Here is a 17,480-nt window from a genome sequence, read left to right as displayed (position 1 = left end):
CTAAATTTAGAGACATGTTCCCTTTAAATGACTGGCTTATGTAAAAATGAGCCAGCTCTTCCTGAAGCCAGATTCAGCTTACCCTCGAAGTGTAAGCATAAATTTGATGGTGTTATATTTTGCTGAGTGCTTAGTGGATAGAAGTGACAGGTGAGTTTCTGCCCACAGTGTGTGTCAGGTGTGTGCAGGTTCTTGGGTGCCCTTTAATCCTGACTCTGAGGTGACCCTGGTGCTAACAACTAAGATGGCACACCACATCTTTGTCATGCGCCCATGGCCTCAGTGTTAGAAATCTACACAGATGTCTGGGCACGGTGGCTCATACCTGGAATCCCAGCACTTTGGGAGGCCAAGGTGAGTGGATCACTTAAGGCCAGGAATCCAAGACCAGCCTGGCCCACATGGTGAAACCCCATCTCTACTGAAAATACAAAAAAATTAGCCAGGCATGGTGGCGCATATCTGTAATCCCAGCTACTCGGGAGGCTGAAGCATGAGAATCTCTTGAACCCAGGAGGCAGAGGTTGCAGTGAGGTAAGATCACGCCACTGCACTCCAGCCTGGGCGACAGAGCAAGACTCAGTCTCAAAAAAAAAATCCAGCCAGGCACAGTGGCTCGTGCCTGTAATCCCAGCACTTTGGGTGGCCGAGGTGGGCGGATCACCTGAGGTTGGGAGTCCAAGACCAGCCTGACCAGCATGGATAAACCCCATCTCTACTAAAAATACAAAATTAGCCGGGCGTGCTGGCACATGCCTGTAATCCCAGCTACTTGGGAGGCTGAGACAGGAGAATTGCTTGAACCTGGGAGGTGGAGATTGCAGTGAGCCGAGATCGTGCCATTGGATTCCAGCCCGGACAACAAGAGCGCGAAACTCCATCTCAAAAAAAAAAAAAAAAAAAAAAAACCCCGAAAATCCATATAGATGGATTGTTGCTTATTTCTGTGAGAAACGGCTGCTGCTGCCTCATCCTGAATGAATGGAAAGGTGCTTAGGAGGTACTGTGTCAAGGACCTCGCCTGTGGGAAACCAGAGGTGCGGGGCTGGCGTTGTGCTCATGAACAGGTGTTCTGAAGGCAGACCTGCCTGAAGGGGTCCTCGAGAGTTTGGCTGACTGTGCCATATGGTGCCTATGCTTGGCAGTGGCTGAGCAGGTCCTGCTGCCGACCATTCCACGGGCTTCTTCCTCAGGCCGCCTTTACGCCAGCCTGCAGCAGTGTGGCCAAGAGTGGAGCTTTCATGAGGGCTGCTTACCTGACCCCCATCATGCCAGGCTGGAACTGCAGCTGGTAAGGGCCCCCGTGCTCTGGCTGCTGACTCTTCTTTTGCATTGGCCTAGACCCGAGGTGAGGCTCTGTGAAAACATTGGCACCAGGGCATGGACACTTACTTGTAAGTCTAACTGAGGCCTTGCTGGACCCTGTGGAGCTGAGCACTCTTTTGCTGGTGTCTTCTGTCCCAACAGTAGTGAGGCTTGAGAGTGACAGTGTCCTTCAGGGCAACAGTGTCCTTCTGCAAGATGTTTTAGGAAGAGTCCATTAATAAAAACCCTGAACCTGTCTGTAAAGCAGTCATGCAAATGAAAATATTGGATTTATATTTAAAATCAACATTGGCATGTTGAAATTAATCATCTGTCTAGAATTTGCACTCTTATTTCACACCTTACTGTCTTACGTCAGTGTTGTTTGGATGCCTTAGGTCTTGGATTAGCGGCTATTCCTGGGAACACCTAGCACATGGCACAGTTGAGCAAACATGGAGGAAACTGTTAATTTGCATATATAAATGTAGTGTTACTACTTAACATGGTTCTTTAAGGAAATGTTTAAAAAGTAGCAAGTGTTTTTTTTTTTTTTAAAGTTCAACTTAAATTCCACAAGTCTTTGAATGTTAGTAAGGAAAAGATTTTTTTTTTAAAACAGAGTTTCATTCTTATTGCCTAGGCTGGAGTGCAGTGGCACGATCTTGGCTCACTGCAACCTCCACCTCCTGGGTTCAAGTGATTCTTCTGCCTCAGCCTCCCGAGTAGCTGAGATTACAGGCATGTGCCACCATGCCCGGCTAATTTTGTATTTTTAGTAGAAACGGGGTTTCTTCATGTTGGTCAGGCTGGTCTCGAACTCCCGACCTCAGGTGGTCCACCCACGTCGGCCTCCCAAAGTGCTGGGATTACAGGCATGAGCCACCCCACCTGGCCCGATGGCTCACACTTATAATCACAGCACTTTCAGAGGCTGAGGTGGGATGATCACTTGAAGCCAGGAGTTCAAGACCAACCTGGGCAACATAGATCCTGTCTCTATCTTTAAATAAATAAATATAAAAGTAATAAAAAAGAAAGTTTTGGAAGTCTTTTAGGGTAAGGTGAGTCACTAATTGGACAAAAATGTATTGCATACTTGCTGTGTGCTCAGGTTTGTTTACAAAGGTTCAGATAAGCAGTTTTGTAGATAAAATGTAAGTCTGATATTTGAAAACCATTTATTACACCCCTGTCCTGGGCACTGTGGTAGCCTTGGGGGGATTGCTGAATAAGAAAAGCAATCCTGTCCAGGCGCAGTGGCTCATACCTGTAATCCTAGCACTTTGGGAGGCCGAGGTGGGCGGATCACGAGATCAAGAGATCGAGACCATCCTGGCCAATATGGGGAAACCCCCTCTCTACTAAAAATACAAAAATTTGCTGGGTGTGGTAGTATGCGCCTGTTGTCCCAGCTACTCGGGAGGCTGAGGCAGGAGAATCGCTTGAACCCGGGAAGGGGAGGTGGCAGTGAACTGAGATCACGCCACTGCATTCCAGCCTGGGGAACACAGCAGGACACCATCTTTAAAAAAAAAAAAAAAAGAAAAGCAATCCTTGGAATCCTTGGCCAGGCAGGATGGCTCATGCTTATAATTCTGGCACTTTGGGAGGCCAAAGTGAGCTGAATGTAATCTCTAAGGTTAGATACAGTCGCCAGTTTTTTTGTTGTAAAGAGATTTGATCTGTAAGACATAAGCCCTGGAAATCAGCAGGGTTACAGGAAACACATCACGCTGGATCTATATGTTGAATGCCCTGGGTATGTTCTCACAGTGCTTCGAAGGCAGCTTTTGGAGTGGTTTTCATCTACGTTTTCCCCATCCCCCATTTCAGGTAACGTAAATGGGAAAAAAAGAAACCACACAAAGAGGACACAGGACCCTACAGAAGATGTTGAAGTTGAGGACACACCCAGGAAAAGACTCAGGACAGACAAGCACAGTCTTCGGAAGGTAATTGTGTTCCAGGTTTGCCCGACCTGTCAGTGTGTATGCTGCGGGACTCTTGGTGCCACTTTTTCCCTGCATGGGAGCACACACGAAATGCGGGTGGCGGTACACTCAGCTCCTCCCAGGCTGGTATTCAGCAGAAGGCTTGCATTGCTCACAGAACCCCATTGAGAAAGGCTGCTTAAGAAAGCAAGTTCTTACCCACCAGGGGTGTTAGCACAGAAACTGATGATATGTTGCTTTCCAAGAAAACAGACATCCAAATGCTTTGAGTAATACTTGTTTTTTAGATTGGACAAAATTGTCATTAAAAATGACCTCTTCGGCCAGGTGTGGTGGCTCACGTCTGTAATCCCAGCACTTTGGGAGGCCGAGGCAGGTGGATTGCTTGAGGTCAGGAGTTCAAGACCAGCCTGGCCAACATGGCGACACGCCGTCTCTACTAAAAATACAAAAAATTAGCCGGGCGTGGTGGCATGTGCCTGTAATGCCAGCTACTCAGGAGGCTGAGGCAGGAGAATCACTTGAACCTGACAGGCAGAGGTTGCTGTGAGCTGAGATCACGCCACTGCACTCCAGCCTGGGCGACACAGCAAGATTGTGTCTCAAAAAAACAAAACCCCAAACACCATAACTTCTCTATAGGGCTTATTATTCAGGATGTAAGTAATGAACTGGCATGAACGTCCATTACGGATATGTGTTACATGTCAGTAAAAAAGTCAACAATTCATTAAAGACAATGAACCTAGATTTTATAGACTCATTTTAGTTCATTAGTAATTCATGTTATTGTTTACTGAATGGGAATACTAAACAGCTGTGCAGGAAAAGGGCAGCATAGCTACAAAGCCAGCCCCTGGTCCTTGTGCTCCTCACTTACTGCCAGCGTGTGTCCAGGGGCACAGTTTGCCTGGTGCCTGCAGAGGAGTGAGACCAACCAAGCAGGCCCTGGGTTATCCTGTCTAGCATATGGTGCCATGCATGTAGAAGACGTGAGCCCTTTTCTGTGTATGAAGTAGTGCCATTCATTTCAGCTGTCTCAGATGTCCGTCCAGTTAACTTTTTCATGAACTGAGACTTTAATTAGACTTAGTACTTTGCGTTTCTATTGTATTTGATAATAGTTCTGGCTGGGTGTGGTGGCTCACCCCTGTAATCCCAGCACTTTGGGAGGCTGAGGCAGGTGGATCACCTGAGGTCAGGAGTTTGAGACCAGTCTGGCCAACATGGTGAAACCCCATCTCTACTAAAAATACAAAAATTAGCCAGGTGTGGTTGCACATGCCTGTAATCTCAGCTACTCAGGAGGCTGAGGCAGGAAAATCACTTGAACCTGGGAGGCGGAGGTTGCAGTGAGCGGAGATCGCGCCACTGCACTCTAGCCTGGGTGACAGAAGGAGACTCTGTCTCAAAAAAAAAGTTCTGACAGAGTAGTTGTATATTTGTGATTTTGAGTAAAGCTTCATTCTGTCTTTCACTGATCTAAATTAAAATGTTCTTTTTATTTCAAAGAATGGAAAATAAATCTCACATTGCTAAAGTGTAAATATGTGGACACCATATCATTCATCTTATTTCTTTAAACTCGTATTTATAGTTGAGAGGAGCAGGCAGGCCCTGCCCCATTTTTCTGGCCAACAGAACATTCTTCTGGGGCACCTGCCATCAGGTGAGGTTGTTGAGCGAGCAAGTGTTCAGCAGTAAGCTAGGTCAGATTCACCTGTAGTCACTAAGGTTTATAGTTACCAGGAAGCGTGCACTTAATATTTGCTCTGGTCGCCTAAGTTTTTTTTTTTTTTTTGAGAGCGAGTCTCACTTTGTCACCCAGGCTGGAGTGCAGTGGTGCAATGTCAGCTCACTGCAACCTCCGCCTCCTGGATTCAAGTGCTTCTCCTGCCTCAGCCTCCTGAGTAGCTGGGATTACAGGTGCGTGCCACCATGTCCAGCTAATTTTTTTGTATTTTTAGTAGAGATGAGGTTTCACCATGTTGGCCAGGCTGGTCTCAAAATCCTGACCTCAAGTAATCCGCCTCCCAAAGTGCTGGGATTATAGGTGTGAGCCACTGTGGCTGACCAGGTTACCTTCTATTAAAGTAGCCCTTTGCTGGCAATCATACTGAAACTGATTGCTTTGAAATATTTGTGTAAATAGTATACCTAAAAAATACGTGACCCTGGAAACTCAAAATACTAAAATTCACATTAAGTGGCTAGTAATGTTTTATTGGCTACTGTCTCAGGAGATAGCACATGATAAAAAGAAGTAGTGGCGTCTCTTCAGATTTGGGTTTATAAACCTGATCCAAACCACATATGACACCCAATGTGCACTGAGCACTTCTGACATGCTGGGCACCGTCTCAAGTGCATTCTCCTGTCACCTTGTGCATGATCCTCTGGACTCCACACCACTGCATCCTGTCTTACCAGCTCTGGTTCCAGGCGGGTGGGTGAGATTGGGTATGAGTGCAGGAGTGGCAAGTCGTTCCCTGGGCAGCACTGCTCTAGTGCTCTGGGGACAGGGCATTTTTCAGCCACACCCTTCAGAATCTCGGCCCTCAATAAAAGCTTCATGATCATTTCTCCCTTTTTTTGCTTTTCTCAGTTGTGACATATTTTACTGATGATCCTTGTTCATTAGGTGTATCGGGAGTTTGTCTAAAAATTGGAAATCCTCAGTGTAGTGATACTAGTAATGTTGGTCCTGACTTAGCAGGGCTGAGTCTAACATGATTGGGCACCTCTTGAATGGAAGGATCAGTTTTTCTCATATTCATGCTCTGCTCTGGGTTCAGTGGAGAGTCTAGGTGCATGTTAAATACGACTTGTATCAGGTGTCTTAACCACATGACTGCAGCAGGTCTTGGCGTGGCCCCACCCACCTCGCCCTCCTGACAGATGCGAGAGCGGGAGGTGCGAAGAAAGAATCAGTCCAGATTGTGAAAAAAAGTCTGAGATTGGGCTACCACGGATGACTTGTGTGTGGAACACATTTCCAAAGGAAGAAGTTTCTGCCACGAAACTTTTCAGCAACCTGTGTTCATTCACATGAGGAGATTTTTTCCTTTCTTTTCCTTTTGTTGTTCTTTTTCTTTTTTTTCTTTTTTTCCTTTTTTTTTTTTTTTTTTTTTTAAATAATAGAGAGACACAATCACTGACAAAACGGCCAGAACAAGCTCTTACAAGGCCATGGAGGCAGCCTCCTCGCTCAAGAGCCAGGCAGGTAATGTGGTCAGCGCCCTTTCCTTCTTGGCTTCTGGGTGCCCAGGCTGGGCTGGGTGGGCGGGTTGAGAGTGTGAAAGGGGAAGGCCGGGGCTGGTGAAGGGGAACAGGCCAGGGGAGGAATCCACAATTAAGCTAGGAGTGAAAAAGAAGGAAGGGAGGTTCTCTTGCAGTTGAAAAATAAACTGTTTTAATGTGTATGCTGTTTTGAAGGGTTTGGCTAAATTTTATTGAAGTTACTTTTTACTTGGCTCTATTATTTTCAGTTTGAAATTTTACTAGAAAAGTGATTTCAACCAGAAGTTTTCAGGTTTCTTGATGGTGCCAGTTGCTACTGTAGATTCTGTCACCCTTCAGTACCCTGACCCTCTGCATGTAAGCTAACAGTAAGGACTCATTATATTTCACATGCTAAAGAAACTAGCTTAAAACATACATGAAAAATAACTGCCAAAAAATAAGAGGGGAAATTACACTTCCTTTTACCTTTTAGGTATCTTTTTGAAATACCTGTTTGATCCCTTATTGAAGAAGTCATACCTTCTCCAACTCTTAATTAAAAGGAAAACAAAACCTTGGGGGAGGAGAGTGAGGGGGGATTGGAAATGGCTCTGTTTTTCTTGTTTTGCATGAGGTGCTGGACTGGCTTTTAAAAATCGGTTAAACAGACTCTTTTTTTTTAAACATTTGTGAGCAATTGGGCATTTGAACACTAGCTGATGATATAAGAGCATTATTACTTTTAAGCATGAGAGTAGTGTGGTTATATGTAAGACTTTAGGTTTAGAGATTTGTGCTAAACTTTTTATAGATGAAATGATATGTCTGAGATTTCCTTCAGAATAATCTGGCAGGGGGACATGGAACCAGATATGGATAGAGCCGTGCTGGCCCCAGGTTGATGTTGTTGGGGGCCAAGTAGTGAGGACATGGGGTTCATTGTACAGTTTGTCTGCTTTTGTTTATGTTCAGATTTTTTCCATGATAAAAAGCCAGAAGGACAAAGGAATTCAGAAGATTCATCTTTAGAACTTCACTTATTTGAGGGGTAATTTTAAAGCAGTAAAAAGATTAAGGGTTTATGATTTGAAACTTTACAAACCAAAATTATTTTACAGCAACGAAAAATCTGTCTGATGCATGCAAACCACTGAAGAAGCGAAATCGGGCTTCCACGGCAGCATCTTCAGCTCTTGGGTTTAGCAAAAGTTCATCTCCTTCTGCATCCTTAACTGAGAATGAGGTAAAATAATAATAATAACAGTAACCATGGCATTGGTATGAAGGCCATTTAGCTGCCCACGCTGCAGTGTGAGTAACGCTCAGACTTCATAAGTGCAGCATTGGTGCTCACTGCCAGTGCAGATGCTTTAGGGCCTCATGGCTATCTCACATTCATGAAATGGACAAACAGTGCACTATGTTAGTTTGAGCACTTTTTATACACACGCACACAGTGTGTACATGTACAGGTATACTTCAGTCTTGATGCAGTTTCATAGTTCTTAAAATCTGTCTTAAGAATGTTGTGTTCTGTGTAGCCCTCACACTGTAAGAGTTCACATGGAAGTAAGTCTGCGTTGGTTCTGAAAGGGCACAGTGTCAGTTGAGCTGACATACTGAGTGGGGTGGAGGGCGACTCACACACCACACCTGATTCCTGTTGCTTCCAGACCTAGGCTCATGGAGGAAGCCAAAGATTTCTTTGTTCTCATGCATTTCATGGCTTTGATCCTTTAAATTCTGGCACATTTTTAGTTACTTGAGTGTTGAGGTGAGTCAGAACTACCACTGTAATATGACTCCTGTGTTCTGGACTTGCAAAGTATATGATAGCAAAATAAAGCCATTTGAGACTGCTGCCTGCCATCATTGTAACATGACACTTAGACTTTATTATCAAACCTAAAATTTTTGCTGTTGCCAAAAACAAAACAAATAGCCACAGAATGTAGGTGTGACACTTTTTTGTTCAGAGGTAGTTTTGGTTTCCTGATTTTTAGGGATTACCTTCATAGAGCTTTGGAGTTTTAATTTCTTGTTATTTGGTTCTCTGTGATGCTGATTTTCTCATTGTAGACATGGGTCCTGTTTTTGTCATATTTATGAGGGGATGATAACTGGGGGCCCTTTTGGAACAGGGTAGTGAGGCAAGGGCTGGACAGGCCCCTTACTCGTTCGTGCTGAGTCAGAAGGCGGCACTTCTGACCAGGTCCCTGCTGTGGTCCCCAGGAAGGATGGGGTGTGCCTCAGTTGTTTCCACTCGTTAGAGGAGGGTAGGCCTTCCAGTGCAGGAAGGTCAGGGACCTGGGCAGCCTGTGCGGGCCTCAGAGAGCTCTGCAGCTTGCCGCTCTGAATCCTTCGTGGTGGTGCAGATAGCGACCACTCCTCCGAGTGGGATTTTCTGCAGTGACTCAAACCAACTCAGTAGTGGCTGAGACCTGCTCATGGATGGTGGGACTGGGGCTGGTTTACAGTTTGATACATGTAGATAACTAAGCATTTGTGACGTTGGGACACACTGGAGAAAATGCAGTAAGAATTATTAACTGAAACATCTAGGAGCTTACTGAAATATGGAAAGGCAAATTTTATACAAATTATTTTTCCTTTCTTTCTGTCCAAGTTCAGGTTAAAATCCTAGAAAATTAAATGAAAGGTCATTTACAGTTCCAAAGAAGAATATTAAACATTTTTCACTGAAGTTGAGATTTTTGCTTTAAACAACATTTTTAATGAGTTTTTCTGTTATCATAATTTTGGTCCAGTTATTCACTTGAGTTGTTGCTTATCCTGTTGTCAGGTACAATAGAGAGAACATGGAGCCTGCTGGAATCTTGTCTGTTATTCCTAATCCTAAGTCATGTATATCAAAGACTTTGATTCAGAGTCATGCATGAGGCTAGTGCAGCAGGGGTTGAGGCCTGTCCATGAGTCAGGGGAGCTCAGTCTCCCTGGCCTAGGCAGTTGTTCTGACCTTGAGAAGACTTAGATGAAGTATTTTATTGTCATTAGACTTAACTTTTAATTCTTTAGAATGTCAGAAGTTGATAGGCTGTTAAATACATTTATATAATACATTAAATATGTGAAATCAATGCACCTTCCTACATTTTGAAGGTGATGCATAGATCCCATAGTGTGCATCATGTTCCTTATATGAAAACATTTAAATTACTGGGTCTTTTCCATTAAGCTACTTTTGTATGGCTTAGATAAATCTTCCATTAGTGTTCATTTTTATAGAATTATGCTGTTAAAACAACTTTAGGTGAACAAATAAACTTGTCTGCTATGTATTAATGCGACTGAGCTACAGTAAATGTTTGTGATGTTTCCAATACTGAATGCCTGTTAGCATATGAGGCAAAGTGTAGTGTTATAAAAAACACTCTGTTGACTGCTGGGCCCGATTCTGATGTGAGTTAGGTGACCATGAGAATTGCTGTTTGAGGTCCACACTGACACACACCCATTTGGGTCACACCCCCTTTGCATGTTTGTATTTCCCCCCTTTCATCACATTTGTTTGAAATAAGATACTTTCATAGGGTTGGTATTTCAGAACACTTTAGGTCATGTTATAGTTTAAATTCTTCTTGAAAAAGGTATATGTGATAAAAATTTTTATTGGAATAATTATTACATGGTACTACATCACCCTGAGGAAGAGAATAGATTAAAATTACACACTTGCATGACAAAGGCCTGTGAAGGAATTAATGTGATTTGTTTTGTAACTTCATTTTTTATTCCTTTAGTAGAGCAAATTCTTATTTTTTTCGCCTTCACTGGTAACAGCTTTTGTGGGAGCCCACACCAGTCAAGTTGGATTTGAACCCAGCTGCCCTGTACTGCACTTAGAATGATGTAATATTCCAGGATGCTGCTGCAGGTGGCGTATCATCGTACACACTCAGTGACATTTCTATCACAATCATTTTATGGAAGATGTGTGATAATCTGTTTTTACTGGTATTAATAAACACATACAATGAAGAAAACAGATAACAAATTTTAAGACCAAGGTAAGATACCTAATCAAGGCCATTTAATCAATCACATTCATCTCATAATAGAAACACGTTCATATTCCAGTGGTCCATGTAGATTTCAAGTTGAAAGGCAGGCCCTTTAGTTGGGGGCTGTCCAGAGCTGCAGCAGGGCCTTGCACGGAACGGGTGGCCCTCTTAGAGTTGCTTCTCCTCTAGTTTTTAACTCGCTGGATTTTTGTGGAAAATATCAGCGTCGGTACCCTCAGAAACAAACTAACAGCACATGTTAGGAGGAGTCCTCATCAGCTGTTCTTATTGCCAATGAGATATGTTCAGTATTGTAGATACTACACTAATTTCCAACATAAGAGGCAGGAAGAGTTTTGATTCTATCCTTTTTTACTAAACAGTTTTATTACGACACTAGATACAGTAAATTTTTAGAAAAAAATACCATTTACAGTATTGTTGTGAACCATTTAACCCTTTTGATCCAAGGCCCCAGACCGGGGGGATACTGTAATCAGGTTATTTATACCAACTGCTGCATCAGTTGATTCTGTAGAGCATCAGTCCTCATGTTTCATTGTCTTAATGTAGGGAAGCAGCCTGGTGTCCTGCCCCAGGTGTCCGCATTTTTGCATGGCGAGGAAAAGGCTTACTTGCCCTTCAGCTCATAAAAGCAGAAGGTGTACTATTCACAGTACCATGCGAGTAGCCCACAGTTCATTCCCAGCAGATTCTTTGGCTGTGTTTTATCTTTAATGAACGTTTCTGACTAATATTTTGTTGTAAACCATTAAGTAATGTAACGCATGTAAGACGCTTAGGGTGCCTGGCCAGGACTCCATGGTTTCCTGTTGTGACAGTAATAATGGTTATAATAATAAAAATGATAAAATCGCCATCATTCTATTTTTATCCAAAAGCATAAATTTTGCTTTGGCATGAACAGTGGTCCTCTTGACTGCATTATGCATGCGAGGATGAAATAAACCTAGAAGTGGCAGAACACTGGATTTGTGTGTGTGGCGCTTTAGGGTGCTGGACTACATGGCTGAGGGCTGGTTGGGTCGCTCTATTGGCTCTGCTCAAATGTTGCAGGGTACGTAGCCCCAAAGATGGCCTAGGAGCAATCTAAGCTATGTTACTCCAAAGGACATGAAAAAGCTCAAGAGTAAAATTAAAATTCTCCAAAAAAAATCATGAAATTTAAAGATGGGGGAAAAAAGATGGTATAAAAATGGCTCTGGTTCAATAAGCAGTCACCCAAAGTAAAGACTGTACCCTGAAAGGCTTTTGGTGAAAATGAAGGTCATTTCATTTGAAATTACAGCATGATGAATTTTGCGTGGGTGACCAGCCAGCTAGCCCATAACTGATAGATGCATTAGAAGTCAGCCAATGTGTTGGTGCTCCCTCTCTATTATGGAGAAAGTGAAACCCTGCAAATGACCAAATGGTTTCCGATGCATGACATCGGCATCAGCTGAATACCCAAGGAGCACACGGGGGAACATGGACGGGCATGACAGTGTTTCTCAGCGGGAGGTGACATCGTTCCCTGGGGACATTGAGAAGGTGGGTGGGGGTTAGTGAACTCAGCACTCTGCAGTGAGAAGGACAGTCCCATGTGTGGCAGCACTGCCCCACTTCAGATGCCAGGAGTGGGCTCATCATAGAGGAGCGGAGTTTTCCAAGAGGGCCATCTCCTGGTTTCCTGAGGAAGGTGGCTGGAAAGAGCTCTTGTTTTAAAAGAACTTAGAGAGGACCATTGGCTTGCCAAGAGTACAGAAATTCATTATGCTACTAATTTAACATGGAATTCCTTCATTTCATAAGAACCTCAAAATAATGGTGATACATTCTAGCCTTAAGACATTTGAATTGCCGGTTGTTGAGATGAATTTTGGTTGTCATACATGGAACCATTTTAGTCCCATTTGACTCGCTTCGGACACCACACCATGTCTGTGCCTGGCGAGGGGAGGTGGCTCTCTAGTGTAAAACTTGAGGCATTCACAAGAGGTGAAAACTTGTCAGAATATATAGAAGGTTAGATTGTAGCTGTTCTAAAAATGTAAGTACTCCATTGTAATAGGGTGGCATCTTGAGGTAGTGCACGTATTGGCAATAGAGGTCCTGAATTGTTTTTCTAAGACTGATCTGAGAGCCACTGGACCATCAAGCCTTTATATATCTGCTTCTAAAATTGCCCCACCTGCTCTAGATGGATCTGTGGGCCTTTCCTCAGTGTTCATGCAAAAATTAAATGTCTTTTTTCAGTCATACGGACTCTAGGTGTAGTTGCATCTCAGTGCTATCTTGAGTATACATTTTATTTCTTATACCTGTATCTCCCAACTAGAAACAGCTCCAGTGTTTTAAGAGACTGTTCCTTAAAACCAGTAGGAAACTTAAGTGAGGTTTCATGACACACAATCTTTCATATGGTGAAAGGCACAGGGTGACTGTGTGTGATGTGCAGAGTCCTTGGACAGGAGTCCGGGGGTCCTCTGTCCCACTGCTGCTTCTTGAGTGGGTGGAGTGGTGCTTAGAGGATCTCCGAAGGGTCCCTGCAGCTCTAGGGGGATCTGATTTTGTGTTTTTTGTTTAAGTACGTCACACAGAAGCCTAGGTAGATTTAAAATGGGGTGCTCAGGGACTGGGGAACAAGACGCGGGTGGGGTGGGAAGATGGGCATTTGGAGAGTTTCATGTAGCTGGAGACTTTAAGAGCTGAGCACACCAGAGGAAAGGAGGGAGGATGCTGTGTGAGAGCCATGCTGTCAGGAGCAAATTTGCTGCTCCCATGCTGCCCTGACCCTGGCCCTGGCCTTCCTTGCCCACGGTTTGTGCCCAGAGGTGTGTGTGAGGCTGCCAGCACAAGTGCTGAGTCTGTCACAGAAATGTTTAAAAAAGAAAAGTAAGGTTATAAATTAGCATCTAGTTCCAAAACCAAAAAAAGTGCCTGTGGATGTATATAAAATTAAGATGATAAGAAAGTGCTCCTGAGAGGGCTCTTGCCAGAAGCCTGATGTGAGTAGGTGGCACCTGTGGTAGCAGGGCTGCGAGCTGGGCTTCTGTCCTCCTCTGTGTCCCGGCATGGAAGCCAGTATAAGCATTTCCAAATGAGGGAAAAGTCCTTGGCTCGTTTGATCGAGTTGAGTTGAAAGGGTTGCCTTGGCGGCAGAGGCTCCTCTGATGGCTGACATCAGTCACTGCATCTGGGCCTGAGACGTGCCTGGAGGACTATAAAGCCACGATTCCCCTCACTGGAGAGGCTCCTGTCTGATAGCAGTAGATGAAAAATAAGGTCATTTTGACTTTGGCAAGCTTGCTTCATTTCTTTTTCATTTGACTTATAACACACTTCTCTCACATATCTAGCCCTTTTAAATTGTTAATTAATTTAAAAGGTTCCTCTGACCAGGTAAACTTTTGTATACAGACCAGGTGAGAGCCCTTTTGACTTAGTGTGAAAATATAACATTTTATGCGTTTAAAATCAATAGGTTCATCACCTTAGTTTTAAAAAAATCTATAAACAGAGTAATTGCTGAGGTTTGCAGTTTATATTTGAGATTATAAAGCTAAATTATAGTCTTTTGCCAGAGAAACTGAAGTAACTATCATTAGAAAAGGTTTCTCAAAATACTCTCAAAGCTGTTATTGGCTTGTTACTAGCTTCTAAAATTTGCGGGCGGCGGGGGGGGTCTTACATTTATTTATTTATTATTTATTTATTTAGAAACGGAGTCTCACTCTGTCGCCCAGGCTGGAGTGCAGTAAGTGGCACAATCTCGGCTCACTGCAACCTCCGCCTCCTTGGTTCTGGCAGTTCTGCCTCAGCCTCCCAAGTAGCTGGGATACAGGCGGCCGCCACCACACCTGGCTAAGTTTTGTAGTTTTAGTGGAGACAGGGTTTCGCCGTATTGGCCAGGCTGGTCTTGAACTCCTGACCTCATGATCTGCCTGCCTCACCCTCCCAAAATGCTGGGATTACAGGCATGAGCCACTGCACCTGGCGGATCTTGCTTATTTTAAAAGAAATATTCTGACTCATATTTTAGGACTTTGTGTCAACGAAATTGATTTTGATCACTTTGGGTACCATTTTTATTGTTTTACCTAGAATATTAGAAATTACCACTAATTTACCTGGCAGTGATGTCAAATTGACTAGTAGGTAGAAAATTATTTGTATTATATTCATCTGATTCCTTTACTGGATGAGCAAGGGGCATGCTTCCTTTGGGACATTCTCACAGCAGGGTGTCTCTCTAACAGCCCAACAGGCCTCATCTTGTTGGTTGGATACCTTTGAACTCCATGGTTACGTGTTAGGTCCACATTTATGTTTTTTTCTAGCCTACCTGTAGTTGTTGGCCTTTTTGCATATAACTCTCGGGTAATATTTTGAAGCATGCTGACCATCCAGGCATATAGAATTTTCAAGAAACGACTGAGGTAGGGGTGGGTGTCGTGGTCCAGCTGATGGGGGGTTTGCTCAGCACTGCGCTAGTGGAAGCAGGTGTATTGTGGGCAGTTTTGTCATTGTCCTCAAGTCCTTTACAGACAGTGCACAGCCTGCTGCCTGCAGTCAGCCAGACCAGGCTCCTCCCCAGCACACTCCCTGTGGGATGGCCACTGCTCAGGACACAGTGGGACAAAGTTGGGTTGATAGGATATTTTAGACTCATTTTACTTTTGACAGGGGCAGGCCTTGAATTGGGAACAGCAGCCACCTGGCCTCACTCTGGCCACAGGTGACACTTGGTCCTTGCTGCCGCCTGCTTGGGGCTGTGTGGCTACGGCTATACAAAAGCCTGTGCAGGTTAGAAGATGACTGTGGTGTGCAGCGGTGCTCTGTGAATGGAGACTTCTTCTATTCTCAGAGACTCACCCCCAGCCCTGACCCTAGAATTTAGTGGTAGCCAGGAAGTTTCTAGTTTGTGTAACCTAGAAGGGTCATTTTAATAAATATTGTTATGAACTATAGTATTTTAGATGATGAGTGACTAATTTTGACTAACATTTTACTGTGCTGTTAACTTGGAAGACCTGTTTGAGATTAGTCTTGATTTCACACTCATTTAATCTGCTGAGCACAGGGCTGTTGTCATTTGTAAACGCAAACACTGTGGAGGTACTTCTCGCCATCAACTTCCTTCTTTACAAAAGCATCACTTCAACATGAAAATTATGTCAGTTTATAGAAATATTTATTGTTCAAGGTCTGTAATTGTATTTCAAAAACGATGTCGTATTCAAGTTGTGAAGGGATTTGTTTTGTCAAAAAATTAAAAACTCAATGTGTATGACACCACTCTGAAGAGTAGGGGACTGCTTTGCAGTCACAGAAGGTGGCATCTGACTGCGGCTCATACAGGTCACCCTGAAGGGCCATGTGCTTTTAGCAGTTGGCTGGAATGTGTTCACTAGGTTCCATTATGTTTGGTAATATCATCTTGAAAAGTCCCTGTAATAGATCAAGGAGACTGCATTCCCTGCCCTGAAGTAATGTATTTCTAAGGCAAACAGGCAACTTGGTACTATCTTATTCTGAGTAGAGAGTGGAGAAAGTATTTTCAGACTGAAGAAAACTTTGAAAAGTCAGGAGCTAAGCTGCTCGGAGCTCAGTGCCGCAGCATGGCTGTGGTGGACGTGGGAAGCAACGGGAAAGTTCTTGACAGTCTGTGTCTGCTCAGTCCCTGCAGTTTTCCTTTCCAAATGCATCCCGTTGGATATGGAATAGATCGTAGATATTGTAGACTGAGATTTGGGACTGTGTTGGGACCGTACAGGTGAATGTGCCACCTCCACAAATGGCTTCTCCGAGTGAGTCACGTCACCTGGTGCGTGGAGGTGGAGCCTGCGGCTGGAGTAAGGCTCGCTGTGGGACGCCCTCGTACTTTGCTCTCCTTGCGGGTGGTTGCCGAGCCGAGAGCGTTGGATCCTCCCCGACTGTGGCTAGTTGTCTGTCCAGTGGCTGGGAGGGGGTGTGGTGGGAAAAAGTCGGAATCTTTACAATCTGTGTCATGGACTGTACTATTGTAAGGTCTGTATTCTGTATGTGGGTCCCAGACCCTGATCAGGAAATGAGCCTCATGTGTGTCTTTAACATTTATATATTTCCATTCAAAATATGTATTCAGTGTTTATTTCCTCAAAACAGACTTTGTTAATGTAGGAAATCTCTCCAAGTGGAAACGTGCTAACTTTTTCTGTAAATCTGAAATAAAAGGTGCTGTTCCTTCCTCTGACCCAGGACTGCTTTGTGTTTTCTGTCTTTCTCTCCATGCATTTTTTTCCTCATTTTTAAAGCTTTTTAAGTTTGTTCCACCACGTTAAGGGAAGAGCATGGGTTGGTGGATAGCGCTGGGGCTCTCTCCTCTGAGCCATGCAGAAGGCCCCTTTCTCTGGGCCTTGGTTCCCCCATCAGATGGGTCAGCTTGGGCGACTGTGTGGGTGACTCTCTGAGTGGGGCCCCAGACAGTGTGGCCACTGCTTCCCGATGCCCTGTGCTCCCCTGGCACCCCCTCCAGTCTCATCTCAAGTGCTCAGGTCCCCAGTGCTGAGTCCATATCCGAGGGGTTGTTAAATTTGGGGTTTGAACTCAGAGCACGTCAGGTGGCCCTTCGTGGGTGTTAAAGAGCAGGACGTGAGCTACGGCCCCCTTAGGGCCCTCCCGGCAGCCTCACAGTAACAGAGCCTTAAAATGTGTACTGCTTTGATTAGTGTTCATGACACTAGTCCATTTTCCTGGAAAAGGTGAGGAAATCAAGATTAAGAGGCCGCGTTTGCTTTAGACTTTGTGCTGTCAGGAGATGTATCTAGTGAGACGAGAAGAGCGGCTCACATCTGTCACCACCCACAGTCACCAGTCAGAGCCGACGGAAGCCCTTGGAAAAAGCCCACTCTGGCCGGGCGCGGTGGCTCACGCCTGTAATCCCAGCACTTTGGGAGGCCAAGGTGGGTGGATCACGAGGTCAGGAGATCAA

The 17,480-nt window shown here is 44.3% G+C and overlaps 1 protein-coding gene across 4 annotated transcripts in view; it reads left to right on the top strand.

The window, feature by feature from the left end:
• WHSC1 (Wolf-Hirschhorn syndrome candidate 1) overlaps nt 1–17,480 on the top strand; it is a 106,778-nt gene that overhangs the window by 48,611 nt on the left and 40,687 nt on the right. For 2 of the 4 annotated variants that reach the window (XM_011970865.1, XM_011970864.1), the window contains 4 exons: nt 3,142–3,260; nt 6,402–6,483; nt 7,601–7,725; nt 10,284–16,742. In XM_011970865.1, the coding sequence (XP_011826255.1) occupies nt 3,142–3,260; nt 6,402–6,483; nt 7,601–7,725; nt 10,284–10,346 (389 nt within the window). In that variant the 3' untranslated portion in view covers nt 10,347–16,742. Of the gene's footprint in view, nt 1–3,141; nt 3,261–6,401; nt 6,484–7,600; nt 7,726–10,283; nt 16,743–17,480 lie in introns of those variants that run through there. The other 2 variants (XM_011970863.1, XM_011970862.1) reach the window with 1 other exon arrangement.

Source organism: Mandrillus leucophaeus, unplaced genomic scaffold, assembly GCF_000951045.1.
Source record: "Mandrillus leucophaeus isolate KB7577 unplaced genomic scaffold, Mleu.le_1.0 Scaffold98, whole genome shotgun sequence".
Lineage (NCBI taxonomy): Eukaryota > Metazoa > Chordata > Mammalia > Primates > Cercopithecidae > Mandrillus > Mandrillus leucophaeus.
The sequence above is the reverse complement of the archived record's forward strand: the minus strand, read 5'-3'. Positions and strand labels throughout refer to the sequence as shown.